The following is an 18276-nucleotide window of genomic DNA, read 5'->3' on the forward strand; positions in this document are numbered from 1 at the left end:
GGCATTGTCTAATTACATCTTTTGCTTTGCTCAACCCGAGTTAATAAATGTTGTGGTGATAAACCAGAGGAGTAAAGTTTTAAAGTGGTGGTCTTCATCCAAACACTCTCATGTCTATGGCTAATGTTTGCAGGGGAATAGGAGTTTATACTCTTTCTGAATGCTTGGTTGCTAGTTTGTTGTACTAGATCAGTGGTTCCCAAACTTTTTCAGGTAACCGCCCCCTCGGTTCCACAAACTCATGGCCAGTGCCCCCTACCCTACACTATAAAAATCATTATTCAGAATAGCGGTTTTCAATGGCCCACTAAAGAAGATAATAACAATAAAATTCAAAACAGTAACAATTAATTGACTATTTATTCAAAATCCAATTACATTTTTTAGTTTATTCAATTAAACATAATTGATGAACTTGATCCAGTGATATCTTCTTTTCAAAGTCTGATAGTCATTTAGCAAGAATATTAGATATCACATTTAATAACTAGGGTAGAGTACCTCACTATTCTGTAAATTCTTAATGTGATGGATGGGCTTGATGAAGCAATACCACTTTCTCAATGTCTGGTTTAAAGTCACTTAACATGAGTCTTAAATCACCAGATTTAGTAATCTGGAGTCGATTTCTTTGCTTGGAGAGAAGTAGGCAGACCACACTAAAACTATATTCCACCAAATATGATGTTGGAAATGCAACCAGAAGATTCTGTACCACTCTCCACAGTGCAGGATAGCGATCAGAAAATTCCTTCTGAAACCAAAACTCCTGGTACGATTTCTTAAAACTTTGCCTTCAGCTCAATGTCATTTTGTAGCTCAATTGGCCCCTTTAAATGGGAAGCATCCACCGCAGGCTTGCCGAAGGAGGGAGGGAAAAGAGAGCAAACACCTGTTTTGCAGCCAGCATGGCAGGGCACACCAAACAGGGTATGTTTCTTCATTACCATTTGGTGCTTTTGAAACATTTCAATTCACTTTTTTCAGGGGGGTCAATTACTGGTGTTAGAAGATACCCTTAGCATAGCCTATATACCCAACAGCAATGACTTTGGAGAAGGACCCAGACATTGAGTCAATCAACCTGTTGCACTATCTCCCAATTGCATAGAATCATAGAATAATAGAGTTGGAAGGGGCCTATAAGGCTATCGAGTCCAACCCCCTGGATTTCAATTTCAACAACTAAGCGCAATGAAATTAAAGAGGCCACTGAAAAAGACATTCAGCTGCAGGCAATCAAAGAAGCAATTCTGAAAGGATGGCCTGAAGACAAAAGTCAGGTACCATCAGGAGCAGAACCATATTTCCTAATCAAAGATGAGCTCAGTGTACAGGATGGGATTGAGGACAGAGAGCAGTTGTTCCAGCTTCCTTGTGTAAGGAAGTCATGCAAAAAACTACATGCATCACACCTGGGCATTGACAGCTGTCTTAGGAGGGCCAGAGAGTGTGTTTATTGGCCAGGAATGAACTCACAACTTCAATCCTTGATAGAAGGATGTGAGACATGCCAGTCATGTGATAATAGACAACAGAAAGAGACTCTTCCACCACATGAATTACCTATCAGACCATGGGAAAAGATTGGAATTGACTTATTTAATTTTAGGGACAAAAAGTATCTAGTTACAGTTGATTATTTATTTATTTATTTATTTAGAATATTTATATACTGCTCCCCATTGAAAATGTCAGAGCGGTGTACAAGATAAAATGAAAATAAAAACAGAATAAAACACTTAAAACAAATTTTAAAAGAAGCAAATACAGTGACTCAAGGCTGGATACTAAGGAAAGGCTTCCTGGAATCAGGAGGTGCCGAAAGGAGTACAAAGTTGGAGCCTGCCTGACCTCCAGAGGCAGGGAATTCCATAGGAGGGAAGCCACCATGCTGAAGGCTCTTCCCCTGGTAGACTCCAGTCGGAGGATGGATCTATGTGGAACCACCAGGAGCAGACCCTCAGATGACCTCAGTGACCAGGCAGGTTGGTAGGGGAGAAGGCGCTCTCTCAGGTATCCTGGTCCCAAGTTGTTTAGGGCTTTGTACACAAGTACAAGAATCTTAAACCTGGCCCAGTAGCAAATAGGCAGCCAGTGCAGTTCCCTCAGCAGAGGAGTTACATGCTGGAAAGGGGCAGCTCCAGACAACAGCCGAGCTGCAGCATTCTGCACTAGCTCCAGCTTCCGGAGCAGCTCCAAGGGCAGCCCCACATAGAGCGTGTTGCAGTAATCCAATCTTGAGGTTACCAATGCCTGTACCACTGTGGCCAAGCTATCCCTGTCCAGGAGAGGCCGTAGTTGGCGAATCAACCGAAGATGGTAAAAGGCACTCCGAGCCGTGGCGGCTACTTGAGCCTCCAGCGACAGAAATGGGTCTAAGAGTACCCCCAAACTACAAACCTGATCTTTCAGAGGCAGTGCAACCCCAGCCAGAATAGGCAATGAGCCTGTCTCCTGGACTCAGGAACCACTCACCCACAGGGCTTGCCGTCAGTCTCAGTTTCTTGGCCCTCATCCAGCCCATTACTGTGTCTAGGCGCTGGTCCAGGACCTGCACAGCCTCACTTGATTTAGTTTTCACAGGGAGATAGAGCTGCGTGTCATCAGCGTATTGATGGCATTTAGCTCCAAATCCCCTAATTAACATTCATATAGATGTTAAATAACATTGGGGACAAGATGGTGCCCTGCGGCACTCCATAGCTCAATTGCCAGGAGACCAGGACTGGTCACCCAATGCTACTCTCTGAAAACAAGCCCATAGGTAGGACCGGAACCACTGTAACACAGTGCCTCCAATGTCCATCCCACGGAGTCGATCCAGGAGGATACCATGGTCGATGGTATCAAAAGCCAATGAGAGATCGAGCAGGATTAACAGGGTTGCATTCCCACTGTCCCGCTCTCGATAAAGGTCATCCATCAGGGCAACCAAGGCTGATTCAGTCCCATAACCAGATCAGAACCCAGACTGGAATGGGTCTAGATAATCAGCATCTTCCATGAATGCCTGCAGTTGCTCTGCCACAACTGTCTCAAGTACCATCCCTAAAAAAGGGGTGTTTGCGACTGGGCAGTAGTTGTCTAATACCATCAGGTCCAGGGTGGGCTTCTTCAGGAGTGGTTGCACTACTGCCTCCTTAAGGAAAGCAGGGATCACCCCTTCCAGGTGGGAAGCATTTATCACCCCCTGGACCCACCCAGTCAAACCTCCTCAGATTGCTTTTATAAGCCAGCAGGGACAGGGATCGAGAAGGCAAGTGATTGGTCGCATTGCTGCAAGCACCTTGTCCACATCATCAGGCTGCAATAACTGGAACTGATTCCACAAAATCGGGCAGATGGTGGCATCAGACGCCTCAACTGGAGCTGCACTAACAACACCATCAAGCTCGCTGAGGAGAGAAGTGATTTTGTCCTCAAAGTGTGATTTGCTGGGGAGGATGTTAGCAGCCCATGGACCACCCAGAAGAGCTCTGCTGGACAAATACTTGAGGACGCAATGGAGGCAGCAAAATAAGCCTTCTTTGCTGCCCGCACTGCCACACAATAGACACGATTATGCACTGTACAGCGTGCTCGGTCATCTTCGCTTCTAGTCTTGCACCATTTGCACTCTAGCCGACGTCCAGCCTGTTTCATTGACTGCAACTCCTTAGTATACCAAGGAGCAGAGCAGGCTCTACAGGACTGGAGAGGACACTCAGGTGCAATCAAGTCGATGGCCCTCCGCATCTCACCATTCCACAGTGAGGCTAGGGCCTCAGCTGGATCACCAGCTCTCTCCACTGGAAAATCCCCAAGAGCATTCAGAAATCCATTGGATTCCATCAGTCTCCTGGGTGGACCATCCGAATGGGTCCCCCACCCTTGCAGGAGGGTAGTAACACCGTGAGTTCAAATCTCACCAGGAAATGGTCCGACTATGACAATGGGGTTACTTGGAACCCCCCAATCTTAAGACTACCCATCTCACAGCTTGGAGCAAAAACCAAATCAAGAGTATGCCCTGCTTCATGTGTTGGGCCAATGACAAACTGAGATAGCCCTATGGTAGTCATGGAGGCTATAAAGTCCTGAGCCAGAGCTCCAGAGACGGCCTCAGAATGAAAGTTGAGGTCGCCCATAACCTCCGTCCTGTGTTCCTCCAACACCACACTCAAGACCGCCTCCACCAGCTTGGTCAGGAAGGATGCTGGGCAGCAGGGTGGGTGGTACACCAGCAGCATCCCCGATCTGTCTCTCTGGCCCAACACCAGGTGTAAACTCTCAAGGCCAAATTACTTCAATTTCTGGGAGGCCAATGCTCTCTCAAACATGAGCAAGGCAATCATGAGCAAGGCAATCACGCATCTGGATTAAAATAAATGGGGCAAGGAATAAAAAGAACTTGATAATCGGAATCTACTACCGACCACCCAATCAAGGAGAAGACGAGGATGAAACTTTTGAGAAACAAATTGCCAGTGTTTCAAGGAAGTGTGATGTAGTAGTGATGGGGGACTTCAATTACCCTGATATCTGTTGGGAGACCAATACTGCCAAAAGCGGCCCTTCCAAGAAATTCCTGACATGCATGGGTGATAACTTTCTCCTACAGAAAGTGGAGGAAGGAACTAGAGGAACGGCAATCCTTGACTTGATATTGACCAATAGGGATGACTTAGTGGATAAAGTGGCAGTTACGGGAACTCTGGGGGAAAGTGACCACGTCATACTTGAATTCTTGATTATGAAGGAGACAAAAGTTGAGTGTAGCCATACACGTACTCTGGATTTTAGGAAAGCTGATTTTAATAAACTCAGAACTATGATAAGTAAGGTCCCGTGGCAAGGGAGCCTAATGAGAAAAGGAGTGCAGGATGGGTGGGAGTATTTAAAAAAGGAAATTTTAAAGGCACAGTTACAAACAATTCCAACAAGGAGAAAAGATAGAAGACAACAGAGGAAACCAATGTGGCTCCACAAAAAGCTTAGAGATGACCTAAAAACAAAAAGGGATACATATAGGAAGTGGAAGGAAGGCCAGGCTACAAAAGAAGAGTACAGACAAGTGGCGCAGAAGTAACGAAATGGCGTCAGGAAGGCTAAAGCTCAGAATGAGCTGAGATTAGCGAGAGATGCTAAAAGCAATAAAAGGCTTTCTTCAGATATGTGAGTAGTAAAAGACAGAGGAAAGAAAGGGTGGTTCAACTGCTTAATGACGATGGCAAATTGATAACAGATGTCAAAGAAAAGGCTGAAGCGCTCAATTCCTACTTTGCCTCAGTCTTCTCCCAAAAGCGGATCTATGACCCCCTGGAGAAAGTGAAGCAGAAGTTGAGGGGGCAGGATTGCAGTTTGAGATTGATAAACAAATGGTCAAAGAACACCTAATTTCCTTGAATGAGTTCAAATCTCCAGGGCCCGATCAACTGCATCCAAGAGTAACGAAGGAGCTAGCAGAAGAACTCTCAGAACCTTTGTCTATTAACTTTGCAAAATCATGGAAGACGGGTGAGATGCCGGATGACTGGAGGAGGGCTAACGTTGTCCCTATCTTCAAAAAGGGCAAAAAGGAGGAACCTGGGAACTACAGGCCAGTCAGTCTGACATCCATCCCTGGGAAAATTCTGGAGCAGTTTATAAAGAAGTCAATCTGTAAACACCTTGAAATCAATGCGGTGATCACTAGAAGCCAACATGGATTTGCAAAGAACAAGTCCTGTCAGACTAATTTGATCTCATTTTTTGATAAGGTAACCTCCCTTGTGGACTGTGGGAATGCTGTGGACGTCACATATCTTGACTTCAGCAAAGCTTTTGACAAAGTGTCCCATGATATTCTGATTAACAAACTAGCTAAAAGTGGGCGAGATGGAACAACTATTAGGTGGATTCACAGTTGGCTACAGAATCGGACTCAAAGAGTACTTATCAATGAAACCTTCTCAAACTGGGGAGAGGCAATGAGTGGGGTACCGCAGGGCTCAGTCCTGTGCCCAGCGTTCTTCAACATTTTTATTAATGATTTGGATGAGGAGGTGCAGGGAACGCTTATAAAATTTGCAGATGACACAAAATTGGGTGGGATAGCTAATACCCTGGAAGGCAGAAACAAACTTCAAAGTGATCTTGATAGGCTGGAGTGCTGGGCTGAAAACCAGGATGAAATTTAATAGGGATAAATGCCAAGTTCTACATTTAGGAAATAGAAACCAAAAGCACAGTTACAAGATGGGGATACTTGGCTCAGCAATACTACAAATGAGAAGGATCCTGGAATTGTTGTAGACTGCAAGCTGAATAGGAGCCAACAGTGCAATATGGCTGCAAGAAAGGCAAATGCTATTTTGGGCTGCATTAATAGAAGTATAGCTTCCAAATCACGTGAGGTACTGTTTCCTCTCTATTCGGCCCTGGCTAGGCCTCATCTAGAGTATTGCGTCCAGTTCTGGGCTCCACAATTCAAGGACGCAGACAAGCTGGAGCGTTTTCAGAGGAGGGCGACCAGGATGATCAGGGGTCTGGAAACAAAGCTCTATGAAGAGAGACTGAAAGAACTGGGCATGTTTAGCCTGGAGAAGAGAAGATTGAGGGGAGACATGATAGCACTCTTCAAATACTTAAAAGGTTGTCACACAGAGGAGGGCCAGGATCTCTTCTCGATCCTCCCAGAGTGCAGGACACGGAATAACGGGCTCAAGTGAAAGGAAGCCAGATTCCAGCTGGACATCAGGAAAAACTTCCTGACTGCTAGAGCAGTACGACAATGGAATCAGTTACCTAGGGAGGTTGTGGGCTCTCCCACACTAGAGGCCTTCAAGAGGCAGCTGGACAAGCATCTGTCAGGGATGCTTTAGGGTGGATTCCTGCATTGAGCAGGGGGTTGGACTCGATGGCCTTGTAGCCCCTTCCAACTCTGCTATTCTATGATTCTATGTATCATTGTTAAACTGAAGGTGCATTTTACAAGATATGGCATCCCTGACACAGTATTTTCAGAAAATGGTCCTCAGTTTGCATCTGAGGATTTTTGTTCATTTGCAAAGAACTGGGAGTTTGATCACCACATGTCCTCTCCAGCATACCCACAAAGTAATGGCAAGGTGGAATCTGCTGTGAAAACAGCTAAACAATTGCTACATAAACCAGTGTTATAAGACTCTGACCCTTGGTTAGCCTTTCTGGCACACAGCAATACACCATCACGGGGTTACAGACTAGTCCAGCACAAGCATTGATGGAACATCAATGGGGAAACTATTCAAAGGGGGAAATTATTCAAAGCAACCCCTCTCAGCCTCATTGGGGGAGGGGGTGTACTGGCAGTTTTGAATAAAACTTTGGTTGTAGGCTTAGCTGTTGCTGCATCTTTCTGTTTACCACTTAAACAAATATTAGAACATGCACACTGGACAGCTTTGTTTTCTCTTCATCTTTCCATGTTGCTCCTCTCTGGCCTTAGCCCATCTCTGCCCTCACAAAAACAAAATAGTAGAAGGTAATAAATCTCAATTCATTATAAGCATAAATAGCTTTTAGTTATAAAATTAACGCATTACACTCCTCTCTGGCCTTGTTTTCCAGCTTCTAATATAAACAGATTGATATAGAAGGAGGCTAGTACAGTATTCTGCAGTGATTACTAGAAGCCAACATGGATTTGTCAGGAACAAATCCTGTCAGACTAATTTGATCTCATTTTTTGATAGGATAACCTCCCTTGTGGACTGTGGGAATGCTGTGGATGTCATATATCTTGACTTCAGCAAAGCTTTTGACAAAGTACCACATGACATTCTGATTAACAAACTAGCTAAAAGTGGGCTAGATGGAACAACTATTAGGTGGATCCACAGTTGGCTACAGAATCGGACTCAAAGAGTACTTATCAATGGAACCTTCTCAAACTGGGGAGAGGCAACGAGTGGGGTGCCGCAGGGCTCAGTCCTGGGCCCAGTGCTCTTCAACATTTTTATTAATGATTTGGACGAGGAGGTGCAGGGAACGCTGATCAAATTTGCAGATGACACAAAATTGGGTGGGATAGCTAATACCCTGGAAGACAGAAACAAACTTCAAAGTGATCTTGATAGGCTGGAGTGCTGGGCTGAAAACAACAGAATGAAATTTAATAGGGATAAATGCCAAGTTCTACATTTAGGGAATAGAAACCAAATGCACAGTTACAAGATGGGGGACACTTGGCTCAGCAATACTACAAACGAGAAAGATCTTGGAATTGTTGTAGATCACAAGCTGAATATGAGCCAACAGTGCGATATGGCTGCAAGAAAGGCAAATGCTATTTTGGGCTGCATTAATAGAAGTATAGCTTCGAAATCACGTGAGGTACTGGTTCCTCTCTATTCGGCCCTGGTTAGGCCTCATCTAGAGTATTGCGTCCAGTTCTGGGCTCCACAATTCAAGAAGGACGCAGACAAGCTGGAGCGTGTTCAGAAGAGGGCAACCAGGATGATCAGAGGTCTAGAAACAAAGCCCTATGAAGAGAGACTGAAAGAACTGGGCCTATTTAGCCTGGAGAGAAGATTGAGGGGAGACATGATAGCACTCTTCAAATACTTAAAAGGTTGTCACACAGAGGAGGGCCAGGATCTCTTCTCGATCCTCCCAGAGTGCAGGACACGGAATAACGGGCTCAAGTTAAAGGAAGCCAGATTCCGGCTGGACATCAGGAAAAACTTCCTGACTGTTAGAGCAGTGCGACGGTGGAATCAGCTACCTAGGGAGGTTGTGGGCTCTCCCACACTAGAGGCCTTCAAGAGGCAGCTGGACAAGCATCTCTCAGGGATGCTTTAGGGTGGATTCCTGCATTGAGCAGGGGATTGGACTCGATGGCCTTGTAGGCCCCTTCCAACTCTGCTATTCTATGATTCTATGTATAAAAACTGTTACTCAATCTTTTATTATATGTATAAACCCCATTACATAGAGCATCATCAGACAGGGTGGGGTAGGGAATTGCATTTCCCTACCGTTGCTTTGCCTCTTGCTTCTGTCCTACAGTAGGGACAAGGAAGCAAGCAACGACATGGTCCGTTCAGTGGGTGTTTTTATTTTCCTGCACACAGCAGGAAATGGCATCAAGTTTCGTTACAGCCCCCAAAATTGGATTTTCTGGGTCTTTTTTGTGTGTGTGATGGAAAAACGAGCAAGGAGCAGGAGGTGGATGACTTCATCAAAAGGACCAGTGAATATCTGTGAGTGGCCAGTAATGAGCATGCTATAAAACACTTCTCTGATGATGCTCCTAATTTTTTAGTTTATGTGCAGCACTTCTCTCTACAAGATTATCTTTGAGTTTTCAGCATATAGTTAATTGTTCCCTGAACACATTTGGTAATAGCGTCAATGCTTTTCAGTGGACATTCTGTAATTTGGATTGGATCCTCTTTGAGGCTTGAGACAAGCAGTTGGAGCAGGCCAGAAGGAGCATTCCATGAACTAAGACATCCATGAATTATGTAATTTGAATTATTATTTATGACCTACAGCATGTGCACAATGCACAGCTGGGATTCTGTGTAATCTCCTCTCTTTGGTCCAGACAATGTTCTCTGAGGAACAAACTACAGTGCTTATGCCTTGGGCACTAACATTTTCTTAAATTTTAGAGAATATATAAAGTTTATCTCAACCTCAAAATGTGGGACCCAAACAGTACTCCAAAATGGTTAAGGCATCTCTAGACCATTTAGAAACTGCTTTTAAACAAAACGTGTTTTGTGAGTGGTGTCAAAGCCCATTGAAATGCATTCCCTTCACTATTTTGTGTGTTTTAATCTTTATTCACTAACCCAATGTGCTGTTGCTTTGGGCTTCGTTTTCCTCCTGTAATTTCAACCAATTAGGGACATTAGCCAATCAGATGTGACTACCTGTCAGTGTCACTGAGAGAAAACAAAACCCTCACATTGCCTGGACAATGGGACACAGCCCCCACATAGTGCAGGCACTTATTGGGGCCCTTCTAGTGAAGGCTGAGCTGCCCACATATACTCATAGTAGTAAATGCTTCATCTCAGTAGGTGGGGATGCAAAAGTGTAGTTTATTGCCTACTGTGCAGGCAGTGTGGACAATACAGAAGTATCTTAACTGCTGAAGCAAGCAATGCAACCCAGTGTATTTTATTAATTAATTATTGCATTTTTATACCGCTCAATAGCTGAAGCTATTGTAGTATTGTATTGTAGTAGTGTAGTATTTTACATTGCCTTACAGAACTAAACAAGTGGGACCTGCAACATAACCTTGGAGTGTGGATTGCTTCTGTTCATGATATTCTAATCCATTGCCTCTATCTGCAGTTTTTTTCACCCCCAAAATAAGTTCTCCTCACTTGGTTGTTTGGTTCTCCCTGGGACTTTCCCTAACTATTTTTGTACTTCTACAAATCTTGGGCTTCCCTTGTGCCTGCTAAATACCTTCCTCTTGTGCATGGATAGTGCTGTTTTGCCTATATAATCAATAGCTCTGGAAAAATTGAGGTCATTATTAGTAAATGAGGATGACAATGGTTCGTTGATAAGGAAGAAATAGAGAAAATACTACGAAGGGACAGAGATGCTTCCAAAACCAAGGCTGCTCCTAGTGCTACGAGACATGTGCAGCTTATTGTCTTTTTCTCCTTACACCTTTTCTGGACCTCCTGTAAAATTTTGTGAACAAGGCAGTGTGACTGCACGGTAAAAGCCTGGTACTGAATCATCCTTAGTGGATCTTTTGTATAAAGAAAAAAGACGGAAACCGTGGGGAAATACAGGAGGGAGATTAAACAATAAAAGACTCGTCCAGAAGAATCGAGTCATATAGCAAGCTACAGAAATAAAGTGGGTGAGCCACTGGCACAAGGGCTGAGAGCATTCCCTCCCCCCCCCATTTTTTTTTTTTTTTGAAACAAGTAAATATTGTAACATTTTATTTTCACCTTCTATAGAGGCGCGTGTCTGCTCCGGGGGCGAAAAAAATGTTGATTATAACGATGAAATAGTTGGAATCTCATTCAGCCACACCTATTATTATTATTTATTTATTCATATAGCACCATCAGTGTACATGGTGCTGTACAGAGTAAACCAATAAAATAGCAAAACCCTGCCGCCTAGGCTTACATTCTAATGATAAAGTCGCGTTCTTGAACCGTGGCGCCTGAAAACGGGTGCCCACTTAGCGTTAATTAATCATACCTGCTTTATTGTAATCGCAACAGGCGGACTTTGAGGGGAGGGTCAAGAACGACACGCGGGTGGAAGACGACAGCGCAAAGCGCGACGCTCGCGGCCACTGCCAGCACGTCAGGCGGGGGCCATATTTGCGTACGGAAACCTCGAACGCGCCATTTTGCAGCCCGGAAGAAACCTTTTCCTATGAGGGCGCCGCCATTTTAACCCACGAGCTTTGCTGTTCACTTCCTTCCCGTGTACCGCGTCACGCTTCTCTCTCACCAACGGCGACACCATATTGCGTTACGGACGAAAAGGCGGCCCCACAAGGGGCTGGGGCCTTGTTCCCCCTCCCTTTTTTAGGTGTCTTCATAAAATGCCCGCCGAGAGTCCCCTTTTCCCCCCGCTCTGCTCCAAGATGGCGTCGATGCGGGAGAGCGACACTGGCCTGTGGCTGCACAACAAACTGGGTTCTACGGACGAGCTGTGGGCGCCTCCGAGCATCGCCTCGTTGCTCACGGCGTCAGTCATTGACAACATCCGCCTCTGCTTCCACGGCCTCTCTTCGCCTGTCAAGCTCAAGCTCCTGCTGGGAATACTGCACCTGCCCCGGCGGGCTGTGGACGAGGTGAGGGAAAGAGGGCACCCGAGACGCGACCGGCTCCTCCTGCCCCCCAGCCCAGCTCCTCTCGCAGCTCCGCCGGGGCAAGGCGCCCAGAACGCCCCGCTTGGCCTGTTCGCTTGCCCCGCCCACCCCGACGGCAGCCCCCCTGCCCCCGGTCCCTTTCCTTTCCGCCCCGGTAGCGTTTCTCTTCAGCTTCCCCCACCCGATAAAATCAGCCTCAGTGCGTGCGTGTGTTTGTGTGCGTGCGTGCGCAGTTGCTCTTCCAATCGGTGTGTGTCCCTGAGGGGAATGGGGAAGAATAACTCGCTCGTTATCTTAGACCGAGCCATATGGGATGGGGAGTCAATGTCCAGCCTTGAGTGGTGTCCTTGTTTTTCTTCTTATTTTTCTACAGCCGTTGTGATCGATCATAGAGTTTTAAATTTACAAAGCATGAGTCCGTGCATAGTTGGGCTCTCTCAACCGCACATTTAACCTATGTTAAGTGATCCTACTTAAGAACATTAGAAGTGTCTTAGGGGTCAGATCAAGTTCTACATATTCCAGCATTCTTTTTTGTGAGCATCTTAGCGACCGGCAGGGTTTGGGTGGTTCCTAGAGATGTAAAATTTCCGGAAATTTTGAAGCCATGGGAAAAAACCGTTTCCCCCCCGAATTTTCCCGTTTTTTTCCAGGGGCTTCACATCTGAAGTCATTGGCTGAGTTCGGAGGACACGCTAAACAACGGTTGTTTACCCTTCTGTTCCTATTACCCCCACCAACCGCACCCTGTTGATTAGGGTGTCGTCGGAACTCAGCCATGGTCTGTGTGGTTTCTTTTGTTTTTGTTTTTTGGCCATATCACATCAGGCCGTCTCAGCCCATCTCTGAGGGCTTTTGATTTCTTGTTATTTTTGCCTTTCCTGCCTAGCTTCCTCAGGTGGGTGGGTGTGGGGAACATGCAGCAGAGGCAGTGGCAATATTGTACTTGCACTCTTACTTCAGGTTACAAGTAGGAGTTCATAGATTCAGTGCTGTTCCATGGAAAAGCTCCACAGACTCAGAAAAAAATAACATGTGATGGAGAAAGCTGGGGCAAGATCCCTTCTCCTGGATATGCTATATTTCTATGTGCAAGGAGAGATTTTTTTAGGCAGTGGGAGAACTTTTCAAACATGTCAAGTTGTACACTCTAGGAAAAGCACATTCATTTAAAAAGCTGCATGTATAAATTGTGTCCAACTCTGGTAGTTTCACTGGCAGCCTTCATTACCCACCCCTAAATTCTCAGTTTTACCTTGGACAACAAACAAGTGTAGACCAGTAAATAAAACTGTCCTCGGCATGGTTCCAAAGGCACTTAATTGAAGCAAACACCTGCATGGGAGACTGCCTGGGAACCCCATGTACATCATATTGAGCTCCCTGGAGGAAAGGCAATGTATAAATGTAACAAAGTGAGTCATTCCACCCATTTCAGCAGTTGTGATCCACATTCTCTATCTCTTTGTATAGCATTGAGATAATGGGCCAAGTTCGCATGATCAAATAAAACCATTGCGGCACGTGTAGGTAGCTATTTTAACATTTAAGCTGCAACTTGTGTCGATTGAACCTGGGCAGCAGAGATTGTGTGAGGGTTAAACAGTGGCCTGTTCTAGGGTTATAGAAGGATTTCTTAACCCTCGCACAATCTCCACTGTCTGGGTTTGGTCAACATGACAAGCCATGGCTTGAATATTCAAAAACTGCCTGGCACGCACTGTGGCTCACCGTGCTTTAAACAAGCCATGGTGGGCTGTCAGTATTGTGCAACCCAGGACAATATGTAGGTGAACTGTGTTGCAGGTTCACGGCAATCCTGGTTTGCCCAAATGTTATGCTTTCCATGATTGGCGTCTGGACTTGGAGTTTAACTCATCACCTCTGGGATTGGTAAATTGCACCAATTTCTTAAAGAATGATGGAATTTTTTAGCTTAAGGTAGAAAAAGATGGGTTTTAAAAAGCTGCATTTTCCTACTGAGTGATTTCTAAACACTTCCTGAAAACAAAACAGAAAAGCAGGATTGATAGGATGAGGCAAGGAGAGAACTGTTCCAAGTCTCAGTTCTTTTTCTGAGAGCCTTTATTTTATTTAATATGTTTTATCCTGCCTTATTAACAAAATTATTACTAAAGCGTCTCAAAGGATTCCTACAAGAAAATATCAAACATGGTAGTTCCATTCTGTTTTTAGGCAATACAGTAACTTAAATGCAAAATGATAAAACAACCATCAGTAACTTTATGCTGGCCCTGTTCAGAAGACACCTTAAAGCATGGCTTTAACCATGGTGAAGAAGGCAAAAAAAAAATCTTCTGAACTGTTAAAGCAGCAAGCATGTAAAATATTCCTGAATTTAAAGGTCTGGGTAAATAAAACTGTTTTTACCTAGCACCCAAATTTTATTAGAGTGAGGATATTTATTTAAATCAAGTTTGAATTGGGAAAGTTCTCTTCCCTTTCAATGTTCTTGTGTATTGTAAAGGCCTTTGGCTATATACAATAAAAGTACTTGAGAGGGAGAGTATTAGAGAGTTCCCTATTGCCCTGTCACCACTTGCCTAGTTTCAGTACCCAAAGAAGGACCACCTGAGAATGATCTTAAAAAGACAGGTTTCCTACTGGAGCAAGTCATCCTTGATAGCCTGGTTTCAAGCTGTAGAGAGCATTATAGATCAGCACCAGTACTTTAAACCAAATATGCTGGGAAGTCAGTGAAGTTGTTCTAAAACTGATGAGCTATGTTCTGAAAAAATGATGCAACTTAATAGTCAAACTGTTCTACTGCTCAGAGATGAATTCCCAACCCAAAGTGGCATGCATTGGCTGGTTATAATGGGGAAGTGAGACGAAATAATACAGTTTACATGTTGTAACAACCATGGTTAACAAACTGGCTTATTGAGAAGATGAGCTGGAGTGAGTGTGCATGTTGGTCGCCGTAGACTCACCCAATCCAATAAACAATATAGGAGTGCTCTGTGATGGTAGAACCTGGTACACTTGTTTGTTGGGGGTGCTCATGGGTTCAATCTCTGGGTTGTATGACCTCAAACAACCCAGAGTTCTGGGTTTGGATGTCATGATAAATCCAGGGATGGAGCGGGTTGTTCATCCAAGTGGCCAGATGCACAGGATGCAGCACACTTGTAAGAAGAGCCATAATGGATCAGTCCAATGCTCCATCTAGTCCAGCATTCTGCTCACGCAGTGGCCAACCAGCTGTACGGGAAACCCACAAGCAGAACATGAGTGCAACAACACCTTCCCTTCATGTTTCCCAGCAACTGGTGTATATTGGCATACTGCCTCTGATGCTGGAGGTAGCATATAGCCATCAAGACTAGTCGCCATTAATAGCCTTCTCAAGGAATTTGTCCAACTCCCTTTTAAAGCCATCCAAACTGCTGTCCATCATCACATCTTGTAGTAATGAATTCCGTAATTTCACTATGCGCTGTGTGAAGAAGTGTTTCTTTTTATCTTTCCTGAATCTCCCACCAATCAGCTTCATGGGATGATCCTAGGTTCTAGTATGAGAGAGGTAGAAAGATATCTTCATATCCACACCATGCATAATTTTGTACATCCCTAGCATGTGTTCCCTTGCTTGTTTTTTCCCCAAGCTAAACAATCCCAGCTGTTGTAACCTTTCCTCATAAGGGAGTTGCTCCAGCCCCTTGATCATTTTAGTTGCCCTTTTCTGCTCCTCTCGTCTTTTCAACAACCCATGGTTTATTAACCGTGGATTCTTAACCATGTGCATACTGTGCCTGCATGTCCCCCAAATGGCTACTGAGCCACTGATGCCATTTCTCCCCTCCCCCAGCATTCTATTATTTCTCATATATAATGATTGATTTCAATGGGTTCAGAGTCCCTACCCTGCAAAGGATTGCAGTTTTAGGATTTGTGCAAGAGCATTTTGAAATAGTGCTCAACTAGAATTGATGTACTTTACTACTTCTGTTGCTAGGGCATTGGTGACCATTTCCATGATTGGTGCAAGACCTATCAGAGGTCTTGATAGGTCCAGAAAATAGTCAAACAATCACTGGAATGCCAGAGGTAAATGCATATCTCCATCAGCTGTGGTGAAAATTGATTGAGGAACTCATGATGATGATGAAACTATGGATCCCTAATTGGTATCCTTTCCTAGATGCTTAGAATCATGCTAAAGGGTTCATAGAATCATAGAATAGCAGAGTTGGAAGGGGCCTATAAGGCCATCGAGTCCAACCCCCTGCTCAATGCAGGCCTACCCAGTTGAATTTTAAGATGCCTTTTTAATAATGTGTTGCTTTTAATAATGTATTAATTTTAAATGTTTTAATTAGTTATATGTATTTTGTGGTGTTTGCATTTGTGTTGTGCCTCTCCCTCGATCCAGAGGGAGAGGCAGGTAACAAATAAATAAATTTATTATTATTATTATTATATTTACCTTAAAGCATAGCTGACAGATGGCTGTCCAGCTGCATCTTGAATGCCTCTAGTGTGGGAGAGCCCACGTCCTCCCTAGGTAACTGGTTCCATTGTCGTACTGCTCTAACTGTCAGGAAGAGCAGTACGAATCTGGCTTCCTGTAACTTGAACCCATTATTCCGTATCCTGCACTCTGGGATTATAGGGACCTTTCTGCTAATTCCCTTGCTTTGACTTTTTTCAATCTGAGGGCAAATGTGAGTGCTCCAGGCAGTTGTCTTTATTTTGTCCATGTTACTTTGGGATAAACAGCATTTTTTTTTAACTCAGAGAGGTTTGCTAAGATGAGAATCCCTGGAGTAATAATTATGGCAGCACATGTGCCAAAGCATTGACACAGTACTTTAGGAAAGCTTAAGCACTGGTTTTGGCTGTGATGCAGATGCTATTTCAGGAGGTGCTGGTCTGCTCCCTGCTTTTCTTTACTGAGTTCTGCACATCTGCCTTAGATGTACAGCTTTCTGCTTGGTTTTTTCTAGGAGATCTTCTATTGATTCTTGGATATTGCTGCTTTGCTGCAAATTGGCACTTCCAACAAATTCCCTGCTATACAAGATCCTGTCAGACCATTTTTGAATCTCCTTGGTCAAAGGCCACGACAAGCAAAATCAACTCAGTAGGGCTTTCATCTCCTATGTTACTATCAAGGGATCTAGCTAGTGCCAAATCAATTGTGAAACAGAGGCTGCTTGATATAGACATGCAAGACCTTCAAAGTGCTGCTCGGGGTCCATGCTCCCCACAGTCCCTAGGCCTACCAGTCTCCTTTTGCAAAGTCGGGATGCCCTACCTGCACTGGTTAACAATCCCCAAATACAGGAGAGCATTATCACTAGCCAGACTTAACGTCCTTCCCTCTAAACTTTTAGATGGCAGATACAACAAAATCCCACTGCTCAACAGATGCTGTCCCTGTAACAATACTGAGGTGGAAACCATATCACACGTGTTACTGTCCTGTCGATTTTATCAAGGGGCTAGGAATGATCTTCTGAACCCCATTTTACAACCTTTTCCTGGTCACCCAACTGAATTCTTAATGTCCCTATTACTTCGGAACACAGACAAATCAATCACGGAGCCAGTGGCCAAGTTTTTGAACTTGGCCATTTCTATTAGATCCTCTATCATTACTTGTCTTTTTAATAGCTAACTGTACTCTTAAGTGTTTCTGTATGTAACTTTTGTTGGAATGGTCTATTGACTGCAATAATTTTTTGAATCTTGGATATTGTTTCCCTCCCTCTGTCATTACATCCATGGTGATCCATTTCAACCCAAACCCATTTAATTAATTAATTAAAACTTTTCAAATTGGGCTGCCACCCTAAAAGAATACTACATGTACAAAACTGATCTAATAAAATATAATGAAGTTGATGGCAAAAATAAACCAGCAACTGTGTGGTGATATAACATATATTGCAGTCAAAATATATCCAGAATAATAATAATAAAAATCCTTTGCTTTGTATCTTTCAGATAACCTAGCAGAACTACGGAGGGATTTAGTACCCAATTATTTCTGTAATAATTCTTAAAAACTCTTTCTGAGAGTTTGGATTGTTTTAAATAGCTTCCAATTTTGAAATCCATATTTTTCTGAACAAGCATGCTGGCTTAATTGTTTCATGTACAATTAAATATTAGTTTGTAACTAAATAGTGCCATTATACAGCCTAGGACTATAATCTAAAACCTTTGGTCATATAGAACACATGCCTTTTATTTTATTTTATTTTATTTATTTATTTATTTATTTTATTACATTTTTATACCGCCCAATAGCCGAAGCTCTCTGGGCGGTTCACAAAACCTTTTCTCTCTTTTTTTACTGCAGAGTAATATCTGATTAGCCACAAGGTAGTGAGCATCACTGTTTGAAGGCTAAGGCTGCAATTTTATGCACACTTTTAAGTAAGCAACCTTGATCAAAATGGAACTCACTTCTGAGTAAATATGCATAGGAA

The 18276-nt window shown here is 43.8% G+C and overlaps 2 protein-coding genes across 4 annotated transcripts in view; one reads left to right on the plus strand and one right to left on the minus strand.

Annotated features, from left to right (window-relative positions):
• NICOL1 (NELL2 interacting cell ontogeny regulator 1) overlaps positions 1-11540 on the minus strand; it is a 29565-nt gene extending 18025 nt beyond the window's left edge. For 2 of the 3 annotated variants that reach the window (XM_063125908.1, XM_063125909.1), the window contains exon 1: positions 11194-11540. The gene's annotated coding sequence lies outside the window, so the exon portion shown is untranslated. Of the gene's footprint in view, positions 1-10934; positions 10954-11193 lie in introns of those variants that run through there. The other variant, XM_063125910.1, reaches the window with a different exon arrangement.
• A 5-nt stretch (positions 11541-11545) lies between these two features.
• The window catches only part of NELFA (negative elongation factor complex member A), a 51952-nt gene continuing 45221 nt past the window's right edge, over positions 11546-18276 (plus strand). The window contains exon 1 of the mRNA XM_063125907.1: positions 11546-11797. Within this exon, the coding sequence (XP_062981977.1) occupies positions 11546-11797 (252 nt within the window). The remainder of the gene's footprint in view (positions 11798-18276) is intronic.

The sequence above is a fragment of the Elgaria multicarinata genome, chromosome 5, assembly GCF_023053635.1.
Source record: "Elgaria multicarinata webbii isolate HBS135686 ecotype San Diego chromosome 5, rElgMul1.1.pri, whole genome shotgun sequence".
NCBI classification, from domain to species: Eukaryota; Metazoa; Chordata; class Lepidosauria; order Squamata; family Anguidae; genus Elgaria; species Elgaria multicarinata.